Below are 12,410 nucleotides of genomic sequence, written 5' to 3' on the forward strand. Positions count from 1 at the left end.
AAGTTATCAAAATTAAGAACTCACAGCCAAGTTCTAAAACCCCAAATAATCTTCTCTTTGGAATCACTATGGTTTTCTTGTTAATTACAAACATGATGGATCATAAACACTTCGCATGAGGAGCACAAATATGATGCTGGGTTGCACAAAATACCAGCATGTGAGCTATGTATAATTAGAAGAACTATACACTTTAAAGGAAAGTGAGAAAGTCATTTTGTAGTTTATGTCATTGTGTGTACATAGGTAACCCAAAATTCATCCCTAGAGTAAGCATAAATCAGCCTTCAAGTAACACTCTCTTCCATATGGAGCTAAAAGATTAGAAAGTTGCAAAGAAACCAACTCCCTCCTCAAAACAGCTCATATCTCAAAAGGAAAAGGCTACTTTCTCATTGGACAGAATGCGCCTTGTTTCATAGTTTACAGAAAACAGAAAAAAGCCATATATTCCAATGCATGAATAGATTGTTCCATATTTGCTGTGTCAGTGCAAGACGGTAACTTGAAAAATTCTATAATGCTGCAAATTCTAAAGCAAGCGCAACATGAGTAAGCAACAGTTCTTATACATTATATATAATACAGTATATACATTTTAGGCTTTAAAAAATTACTGTTTTGAGTATATTTAAATCATACTCCACTAATGAACTTTTCTCTGACAGCCTACTTTTATCATCAGTAAAACAATAAATGCTTCCCATATTCTTTACTATGGGAGGGTCTTTGACAGACACATTTAAAAGGGAATACAATTGATAGCCGTTAAAACTAAAAGACATATAAAATAAGTATTCATATTTATTAAAAGTACTCCAGTGTTGATTTAACTCCACACAGCTGATACTCCAAATACTTAAGAATTTGACATTAACACCATCTATTCAACAGTAATTCAAATCCACTGAGTGTATAGACAAAATTAAATAAATAACATGCTGTAAGGAAACAGTATCTTGATATGAAAAATAACTTTTTCAAATTTGACTTAATATTTTCGATTCCATGGCATGTCGGCTCACTAGTTGCTTCTTTCCCCCACCACCTTGATTCAGTTTACTGAATTGTACACGGAACTAAATCAAGTCCACTGGGGGCATACATACAAGGCCTATGAAATCGGTTTCATTTATTCCCCAAAATCAGTTTTACGATTTTCCTCATTTTCAATTTCATTTATTTATACCCTTTTTTATTGTTGGAAAGTATGTGCAATGAACTATAACACCACAAACAATACCAAAATGGCACTTTGAATTCTCCAAATTCTGGACATTTACATGTTTATATCTAAAATTATTTTCTGTGTCAGTTCCACGATTCCACCCATATTCCCTACATTGTAGAAATGATTGGGCCCTACACACTGTGTTGGCATGCCTTAGTTCAATTAATCTCACAGCGTATATTAGGCTATGAGAGGAAACCAACAAAAAACACATTCAATACAAGTAGCATGATTTAATATGTGATGTAAAAAACAGAAGTAAAACCTAAATTAAATACATTTGTCTGGTATTATTCCATGAAGAGTTTGTGTTGTTTCCTACACTGGAAAAGGAGAAATAAACCTGAAGAGGTGCCATTTTTGTGTGTGATTGCAAGGTGAAGGTTGTGGCCAATACAACTTTCTGTGCCTTATTTTTTCATTTAGAAAGTGTAATAAATAATGTATGTGAAAAACAATACACTGTTGTATTAATATCACTATCTTTTACCAGTAATTTATGTTTGCAAACCATTTAATGCTTCTCTCTTTTTGTGCATTCAATACCTCATCACCAATGGCAAGGATTAGCAAAATCCAGCATACTATATCAAGTACATTTTTTAAACCATGTATTGCTGCTCGGCAAATTAACAAGCATTGTCAAGATGATGATCATTCACACAAGCCCACCAGAATTAAGCACATGGGCTCACAAGAAATGGGCCTCGTATTACTTTCTTCTACTATCACTGACCCATAAAAAGCATTCCTAAGCTCTGAATTTCTCCACCTACCTTCTCATCAATGTCACTTAATACTGCCTTTTAAAACAGGCTTAGCAAGTAAAGGCAGTTGTCTGCTCACAGTGGGTAAATGAAAACTTGATTTCTGCCTCACAACAGAACCTATTAAAACCACCATTAAATGGGGCTTTCTTCCAGAATTCCAGCCATTATCAGTATTTTCTCATTTTTGTTTTACAGTTGATTTACTCCACATTTCAAATGAAGTTACAGCTACGAAGTCTACAAAAGACCATCTCATAGTCCATCATGGAATTCCAAAACTTTAAACCTTTAGTTTGATTAGGCCTGAAAAGTTTTAGCAACTTTCAAAACTCTAAATTTGTACATTTATTTTAATCACCTTTGTAAAACAGTTAAACATAAGTTTAAAATACTATTAAAGCTGAAGAGAGTACAACTGGCAATTTGCTGAAGAAATATTTTATACTAATGAAAAAATGAACGTTTTTGAGTGAGACAGAGAGGTAACACTGAAACCAACTTACAAGTTATATTCTGCATCAAAACAAATCAGCCTTAGCAAAAATACATTAGATTTAATTTGCTGCCTATGCATTTAAACCATATAAATAAAACTGATTAGACCTTCTTTCTCATAAGAAACTTAAACCTCTTATCTGCTTAGTGTTTTTTATATCATTAGCATTTAATGTTCAGGTAGCATACTTACCTCAAATATTTTTAGGAGTGTTTTCATATACAGCTTCCGTATGCCAAAAGACACACCAAAAATTGCTGGAACAATGATGAAGACCAACAGGAGAGTGAACCACACTGTAAAGGAGATCCCCAGTAGAGTGCAGATGAGATTGTCAAATGGGTATGGGAAAGACCACATCTTGGCGTTTTTAAGAATTTTCTTCACTCCACGCACCTGTATATGTCTATGTTTTTGAATTGGACGACTATGTTATCCCAATTTGGGAAATCTCCAAAATTAATTACTTTGTTAAGTAGAGTGTCTTGGCATTGCAGAAAAAAAAACAAAAACTCTGACTCCTTAGGACGAAGCACTGAACTTATTAGATCGTCTGTGAAAAGAATAGTCCAAGATAACACAACATGACTTTCAGGAGTGATGTGGCTATATCAACATAAGGATTATGTACTCCATTGCTGTAAAAAAAAAAGAAAATAGAAAAATAAATATTTGTACGCACTGTAAAATACATTAAAAAAAACAAAAAAAACACTGTTTTGGCTGCTCTAATTCCCTAATAAAGATCCTGCAGAACAACTGCCATTTGTCATAAACGTAAACGGACAATATGGATGACACAATTTTCAACTGTTAGCAAGACCAAACAAGAAATATGCATATGCATGGAAAGCTATGAAAAGATGCAGGACCCTGTCCAAGATATTCTTGGTAATTCTGTTCAGTATCATGTCACTCTCAAAATAGAAGTTGATGATGGAAAGTGGACATGTCATTCTGGCAAAATAAAACATTACTGTAATTAATATGATAGGGTGCATTCTACCTTTGAAGAGCTATTCCAAACAAAACAAACCAAGCTTTATTCTTTAACAAATGTAACTGAACTAAAACATATAAGGCAAATGCCTTCCTTAATGTTTGATGTAGAAAGAAAGCAAATATATAGTAAGGACATGACAGCTAAAAAATTCACAAATAACTTTCTTGAATAAGCATGTAAAACTTCAAAAATGAACACAGTTCCTTATTTGCTTTTGAGTGGAAATATAAAGAAGAGATTTTTTTTTTTTTTTTTTAAAGAATTATTGTGACTGAACTGGGATTTTAAATATAAACTTCCTTCCTGAAACATTTGGAGGCAGAGCCGTGAAAATATAAGGGGAAATCTGGTTCAATAACAAATCTTCAAGAATATAAATTAATCTGTAGCTGATCTTAAATAATCCCTCCTCAGCCAATTAATCATATATAGTAGTCTAACTTGAAGAGTGAAACATGAGGGGGTGGCCTGGTACATTATCAAATACAACAGATGAGATGTTAAGTCCACTGTGCATTCTGAATATACCAAACTTAGTCATCACCTTCTTTCTCCTTGGTAGTTAGTGTTCATGAACCTAAATAAATTCATACACTATCATTTTACTATAATTCACAGAAAATCTGTTCATGTGAAAAATGCAAAGGAAAAAACATTTTATAAAAACTTTCCATTAAAGACTAGAGTAAATCAAGATTTTAAAATTGAGAAGGTATTGCATTGACATGTTTTCCATGGCAATAAACTCATCTCATATTTTTGTCAGCTTATTGCACACAATGAATTACCATATATATTCTTTGCAGATTATACTTGTCAAAATATCACCTTTAAAATTATTTTGAAAAATTAAAGTAGGTCTTCACAAAGTACTTTTCTCTTAAAGTTCAGACTATAGTCATATTTTTATATCTTAAAGCAAACACCAGAGTTTCAAAATGATACATTTTAATGTCTACTGGGTTTTCTCTGATCACATACTGCTGGTGAGAAGACACTAGAATTAAACATTTGCAACCACGAGTGTAAAACACAGTATGAACACAATGAACTTTGGTAAAGTTTGAAAATACAGTAACTCTGCATTACTTTTAATACATATTGCAAAATATCTTTCAATGAAAACTTTATTCAACCAATTAATAAAACAACTTTTTGTTTTGTTTTCCAAATCATTAATAATTTTTCTATCACTATTATTTTTACAAGGATAAAGCAGTGTTGTAGTGGTTTGCACTATAGCATCATCAGTATTTTATAGTCCTGATTTTATTCTGGCCACAGTCTCTTTCAGAGTACAGCCATTTTATTTCCCAAATCCTGAAGAAAAACTAGTTTACTGGGAAACTGAAAACTGGAAAAGTTTAACCGAGGGGTGTATCTATATGCATGAATGTGTCTTTCAATGGACTTTTACTGGCCAAGGGTTTTTTCCAACCTAGTTCCCAATGATGCAAGTACAGTTGCACCTCCTGGTGACCATAAACTGAAAAGCGGGTTAGAAAATAAATGGATGGATTGATGATTGTAATTTAATACATAAACATACATCTGAAAAAGACAAGATAAATAGACCAATATACTGTAAATATTAACTGTTAATCTCCTCACGAATATACTTGGTTTAACGGCCGCTGTCCAGGTAATCCTAGATTAACCAATTGCCTCCCAAATTATCTTTTACCGCGTCATTCAGCTTTGAGCATCATTACGGTCCAGTCCCAATCTTCTCATACCATCCCATCCACATCTTTTTCAAAAACTCCTATGGCCTTACCAACTCCTATCAAAACAGTGCAAACTCTTCACCCAGTTATTTTTCATCTTTAGCTCCACATACACAAGCACAGCCTGTTCAACTAGCCAATAAGTTTTATCATATTCACATACTTTCAATTTAGCATTGGCTTTCCTTGCCCTACAAAATTACTCACCTTGTCTCTGTCATTCAAGGCAACAGCACTGAAAAGCTCTTACTCAGAATGTCAATTTCAGTTAAAAATTTGTTAAGCTCTGTTTTAGTACAATACTGAATGATGCATTTACTAACACCAAAATAAATTAGGAAGACTTGAAGATCCAAGAATAAAATGAGCACTTAGCAAAGGATATCCCAAAACTTCAGTTTCCTTTCACTTGGGTTTGGTTTACTTTATAAAAAAAAAAAAAAAAAAGGGCCAGGATTTATATTATGCAAAGGCACTATTTTCAGATCAAAAATATTCTGCCAAAACAAATATGAAAAAACTTACCAACAATACACCACAGGCAGGACAAAGGGGAGGTGTTTTCCCTCTATAAACAACCTAGAAGGTCTGCAGGAAAATGTTTATTAGGAAACGCTAACTGCTGCAGGTAAACAGAAGAGCTTAATCCGACTGATAATTTATACTCTTTCCACCCACTACTGCAACCACTTTTCCCATGACATAGTCATGAGGAGCAAGAGTCTAACCTGCCACCATCAGGTGCAAGATAACAGCCCATCACAGGACACAAACACACACAAACACTAAACTTACCGATTTGCAAATTACCTTAACCTTCTCATATATGGGATTCAGAAGCAAACCAAAGTACGTAATTAGTAATGCATTTACTAAATCATGAGACGTTTTAATCTCATGGTTATGTGGGTAGCGTGGGCTTTTGGTTAGGGCACTGGATGTACTCCACATGATTCCAAATCCAGTGGTGTACAGTCATCCATTCTTTAGCCTTATGTGAGTTACTCACGTTGTTAGTGCCCCTAGTGAAGCAATGGACAAAGTATTTGGAATTGATCGTCTCTTGAATAAAGGTATTAGCAACACAAAAATGAATGTTAAACATGGTTTGAATGTGTTTTGCAAAAAAGACTTAAACAACCTACCTTAGATGTGAAAAATATGCAGAATGTAATTAATCTACCTGTATTCAAACGATGCTTTTATTTTATTTCAATGTTCCCTTCTGAAGTCCTTTGCTAGCCATCACAAATTCTAGAGCTATCTACCAGAACTGTGCTGTCCTTCTTCACCTAAACACAAAGAACAACTTTACAGGGGTCTCAAAAGTATATAAAGTATTAACGAATAAGGTTCTGTTTCTCAGCTTGTGAAGGTTTCTTTCACGGACAAATCTATTTTATACTCAACAGTCGACCCTCTTGTCCCTTCCTTGATGCGGTAACCCCAGCGTATCTCTTTCATCATTGCAGCTTTTTGATTGCTCGTCCCTGGTGAGATCGGATCCTGCGAAACTCTTATGTGACTGTCAAACGTACACCCCAAGCACTGGTGACTCCTTGCCAATCTCAAACACGACTCGAATATAAAACATTCGGAACTGCCCGTTAAGGAAATCCAGTACCGGCTGCAGTCTTCAGTGGTGCTTAGTGGTGATCAATTTTTTGTACACGTTAAGTTTATCTCCACGCTTATTTGGATGAAAAACAGCGCTGTGACCTCCGTGGGTGAACAGATGAATCCTGATTGCGATGCTGCATTTAATATTGCCAAGTTACTTGGTTTGAGCGCCTTTTAATGTTATTGCCGACTCTCCCTCTAATACAACCGTGAGCCCGAAGACATCATTCCTAAGTATACACAGTTGGGTACGAGCTCCTTTACACCTCTCTTGAGCCCGCAAAACAAAACAGGATAACGTCTCACTCCCTGCGTTTCCAGTTTAAATTCTCACTAACAGACACTTACCTCTAGTGTTTCCCATTTTTCTTCTAAGGCCCACGACGCCTTACGATGCCGACACCGGTGTTGCTTCTCACTTCTGAAAACACACGTCTCTCGGTTGCTTTCACTCGTGTTCTTCAGTCCCACTATAAACAGTCCCACCGTATTCCCATTCTCTTTCCTAGTTTATGTATGCTAGTCAATCAACGTGCCAGTCTCCCTTTGTGCTGGCCTGCCGGCCTCTCTATTTTGCATCACAATCTCACTCTATTGACTAGCGGGGAGGGGGGGACGGGCGTGTGCGCGCTTTCGTACAGCACGCTTTCCGTCCACGTCACACGTCTTGAAGAAAGTGTGGCGCTGCGGTGTGTTGCCATCTGCTGGAATAAAAGTGAATAGTCGCTATCACTGATGTTTTTTTCCTTGAATAAACGAGGTCCCACAATTGTAATTTGATAGATTCTTATTATTTATACATACTGGAAAAAGGTATAATAATAATTTTATAAGGTACTTATTCATTCATAAAACTAACCATCAGTGACATTCCATTGGTCAGCTCATCAAAGAAAACACTGTCACTCAATTTGAACCCATCCATCCATTATCCAACCCGCTATATCCTAACTACAGGGTCACGGGGGTCTGCTGGAACCAATCCCAGCCAACACAGGGCGCAAGGCAGGAAACAAACCCTGGGCAGGGCGTCACCCCACCGCAGAATTTGAACCTATTCTTTTAATTTTTTTTTATTATTAATAACAAAATCAGAGAATTGCTGTTTAAACAATCAGATAATACCCAATTAATAAAACACTATGTAAATTCCTTGATGTAAGTGATGCTTGTATTTTGTGTACAGGGGCTACAAAACATTTATATTGGTTAGATCTTTTCTTAGGTTGGAAGAAAAGAAATGGTAGAGATATACCTCTTGAAATTTGTTACAAACTGTTATAGTTTGATAATGCCTTCTTTCTATCACATGAACACTATACAATTAACTTAATTATTATACTAGCTAGGGCGGCACGGTGGCGCAGTGGGTAGCGCTACTGCCTCGCAGTTGGGAGACCTGGGTTTGCTTCCCGGGTCCTCCCTGCGTGGAGTTTGCATGTTCTCCCCGTGTCTGCGTGGGTTTCCTCCGGGCACTCCGGTTTCCTCCCACAGTCCAAAGACATGCTGGTTAGGTGGATTGGCGATTCTAAATTGGCCCTAGTGTGTGGGTGTGTTTGTGTGTGTCCTGCGGTGGGTTGGCACCCTGCCCGGGATTGGTTCCTGCCTTGTGCCCTGTGTTGGCTGGGATTGGCTCCAGCAGACCCCCGTGACCCTGTGTTCGGATTCAGCGGGTTGGAAAATGGATGGATGGATTATACTAGCTAAATTTTATGTACATAAAATGAGGCTCACTAGTAGGACATCATCATTTAGATTAGATTAGATTAGATAAATTTTATCAATCCCAAGGGGAAATTTAGATGCATGCAGCAGTATAAACATAACAAAAATAAAGATACAGCCTTAGGACAATTATTACAGTAAATCAATGGAGAGATAAATAAATAAACGTGTATTGCACAGAAATAATAAAATTAACTTAACAGTTTAAGCCAGGGGTCCCCAACTCCGGTCATGGTGGGCCGTAGTAGCTGCAGATTTTCATTCTGACCTTTTTCATAATTAGTGACCTGTTTTTGCTGCTAATTAACTTCATTTTAATTCATTTTAATTGGCTTACTCATGAAGACTCGGGCTCCTTAATTGTTTCTTCTTTCTTAATTAGCATCCAAACAATAATGAGACACAAATGAGCCAAAACATGGCCAGCAAACTGTGTCCATCATACAATATCTGAAAATAAAGAAAGATGAATGTCTCGTGAATGTTGATCAGCTCAGGTCCCCAAAATATTTTAACAATGGTCTTAGAAAAGAGAAAATCAACAATTTTAGAAATGTATGATATTCCCCAATGACAGCAGCAACAAGCCATGGAACTAAAGAACGGGTTTAATTAACAACAAGAATCGGCGCCTGATTAAGCAACTGGTTAGAGTGAAATTGGTTGTAGTTTAACATTCTGAATTAGTTGGTCTTCTGTTGGCTCACTAACTTCACATTTCATTTCTCTTTGGGTGCCATTTAAGGAAAGAAATTAAGCAATTTAAAAGAATGATGAAGAAATTCAGGGGAACAAATCTTAAAAAAAAAATAAGTCAATTAAAATGAAAGGAGTTAATTAGCAGCAAAAACTGGTCATCAATCAAGAAAAGGGTTAGACAGAAAACCTGCAGCCACTGCGACCCTCCAGAACTGGAGTTAGGGACCCCTGGTTTAAGCATTAATCTGGGGATTTAGGCATGGGTCGGGAAAGACTCCCAGAGATGCATTTTAGCACAATGTGGAGGAATGAGCCTGTGGCTAAAAGTGCTCCAAGACAGTGTCTCTTTGAAGGCATTAAGGAGATTTTTTTGTGATGGCACCCAGTTTTGCCACCATTGTCAATTCAACAACAGCTTTGAATGTGACCAGGGTTAGCCCTGTGATGGAGCCAGCTTTCCTGATAAGTTTCTTCATGCATTGTGCACTTCTTGAATTCAAGTTGCTTCCCCAGGAGACCACAGCATATAACTATACACTGTCTACTACGGACTGGTAAATCATCTCCAACAGCTTGCTGCGTACATCATGAGTCTCCTCAGGAAGTACTGTCTTCTCTGGCCCATCTTATATAGCACAATTGTGTTGCCAGACCATTTCATTTTGCTGTTTATGTGAACATCCAAATACTTGAAACTCTTTTCCACTTCAGCGTCCTCCCCCTGAATGGCAACTGATCTCAGAGGCTCTTTAGGATGTCAGAAGTCCACCACCAACTCTTTTGTGTTGAGCTGCAGGTGGTTCAGCCTGTACCACAAGACAAAGTCCTCCACAAGCCACTTTGACTCGTCTCCATTATTAAAACAGTCTATTTTGTCATCTGAGAATTTCTGTCTATTGCAAGTGCTGATATTGTACTAGAAGTCTGTTGTGTAGGGGTTAACAGGAAAGGAGACACAACAGTTCCCTGAGGTACTCCAGTATTACACATTACCATTTCTAACACACAGTTTCTGTGCCTCACAAACTGCTATCTGTTGGATAGGTAGTCCACGATGCTGGAGATCGTGGGAGCATCAAGATACATAGCGTTGAGTTTTTCACCCAGTCAATGAGGTGGAATGGTGTTAAGAATACTGGAAAAATCAAACAGACAAAACCACCACTACAGTCAAGATTTTGTTAAGTGGGAGTAGGCTCTGTGGAGCATGTAGATCAGATCATCCTCTGCACCTATATGTGTCTGATTAAGATGTTCTGAAACTAGCAGTTGGAGCTCTTTCAGGTCCAGCCTCTCAAAGGTCTTCATGATGTATGAAGTAAGAGCAACTGGTCCAAAGTCCTTGGAATCATTTTTATATTATTTGTATGAATTTATTTATTAAATTACATAACTATATTAACTCATTTGTTATCTTGACAAAACAACAAAAAATATTTAAATAAGGCTATTGCTTTGTTAAGGCTTTTAAGCTTCAGTTGATTTAAATAGTTTTAGTACTTAATATGCTTTAACCCAGCCACAGAGGATGCACAAACCAGTGTGTTTCTTCGTGCCGCTCCCAAGCCCAGATAAATGGGGAGGGTTACGTCAGGAAGGGCATCCGGTGAAAAATTTTGCCAAATCAACATGAGGACAACAATACAAATTTCCATACCGGATTGGTCAAGCCCCGGATTAACAACGACTGCCACCAGTACTGTTAGCCAACAGGGTGCTGGCGGAAATTGGGCTACTGTTGGCCGAAGAAGAAGAAGGAGAAGAAGAGGGGGGAGACGTGTCCGGAGGCAGGAGGAGAGGAGGAAAGTAAAGAGAATGGAACTGAGGGTAAGGACTTTGAATTTTGGCAGTATGACTGGTAAGGAGAGAGAGAGTTAGCAGATATGATGGAGAGAAGGAAGGTCGATATATTGTGTGTGCAAGAGACTAAATGGAAGGGGAGTAAGGCCAGGTGGATTGGAGGTGGATTCAAATTGTTCTATCATGGTGTGGATGGGAGGAGAAATGGGGTAGTAGTTATTCTGAAGGAACAGTATGTCAAGAGTGTTTTGGAGATGAAAAGAGTGTGATGATGAATGTTGTCAGTGCATATGCACCGCAAGTTGGGTGTGCAATGGGTGAGAAAGAAGATTTTTGGAGTGAGTTGGATGAAGTGATGAACAGTGTACCCAAGGGACAGAAAGTGGTGATTGGCGCGGATTTCAATGGGCATGTTGGTGAAGGGAACAGAGGGGATGAGGAGGTGATGGGTAGGTATGGTGTCAAGGAGAGGAATGAAGAAGGTCAGAGGATAGTGGATTTTGCCAAAAGGATGGACATGGCTGTGGTGAATACGTATTTTAAGAAGAGGGAGGAACATAGGGTTACATACAAGAGTGGAGGAAGATGCACACAGGTAGATTACATCCTATGCAGAAGAGTTGATCTGAAGGAGATTGAAGACTGCAAAGTGGTGGCAGGGGAAAGTGTAGTTAAGCAGCATAGGATGGTGGTCTGTAGGATGACGTTGGAGATCAAGAACAGGAAGAGAGTGATGGCAGAGCCAAGGATCAAATGGTGGAATTTTAAAAAGGAAGACTGCAAGGTTGAGTTTAGGGAGGAGGTGAGACAGGCACTGGGTGGCAGTGAAGAGTTACCAGACAGCTGGGAAACTACACCAGATGTAGTAAGGGTGACAGCAAGAAGGGTGTTTGGCGTGACATCTGGAAAGAGGAAGGAGGAAAAGGAAACCTGGTGGTGGAATGAGGAAATGCAGGAGAGTATACAGAGGAAGAGGATGGCAAAGAAGAAGTGGGATAGTCAGAGAGATGCAGAAAGTAGATAAGAGTACAAGGAGATAAGGCGCAAGGTGAAGAGAGAGGTGGCGAAGGCTAAAGAAAAGGTGTATGATGAGTTGTATGAGAGGTTGGACACTAAGGAGGGAGAAAAGGACCTGTACCGATTGGCTAGACAGAAGGGCCGAGCTGGGAAAGATGTGCAGCAGGTTAGGGTGATAAAATATAAAGATGGAAACATACTCACAAGCAAGGAGAATGTGTTGAGCAGATGGAAAAAGTACTTTGAGAGACTGATGAATGAAGAGAACGAGAGAGAGACGAGGTTAGATGATGTGGAAATAGTGAATCAGGAAGTGCAACAG

At 38.0% G+C, this 12,410-nt stretch overlaps 1 protein-coding gene across 1 annotated transcript in view; it reads right to left on the bottom strand.

Annotated features, from left to right (window-relative positions):
• The window catches only part of gpat4 (glycerol-3-phosphate acyltransferase 4), a 79,854-nt gene extending 72,385 nt beyond the window's left edge, over positions 1–7,469 (bottom strand). The window contains exons 1-2 of the mRNA XM_028799050.2: positions 7,196–7,469; positions 2,690–3,135 (exon numbers count right to left, since the gene is read on the bottom strand). Coding sequence (XP_028654883.1) covers positions 2,690–2,857 — 168 coding nt within the window. The 5' untranslated portion in view covers positions 2,858–3,135; positions 7,196–7,469. The remainder of the gene's footprint in view (positions 1–2,689; positions 3,136–7,195) is intronic.
• Between the last annotated feature and the right edge of the window lie 4,941 nt (positions 7,470–12,410).

The sequence above is a fragment of the Erpetoichthys calabaricus genome, chromosome 1, assembly GCF_900747795.2.
Source record: "Erpetoichthys calabaricus chromosome 1, fErpCal1.3, whole genome shotgun sequence".
NCBI lineage: Eukaryota > Metazoa > Chordata > Cladistia > Polypteriformes > Polypteridae > Erpetoichthys > Erpetoichthys calabaricus.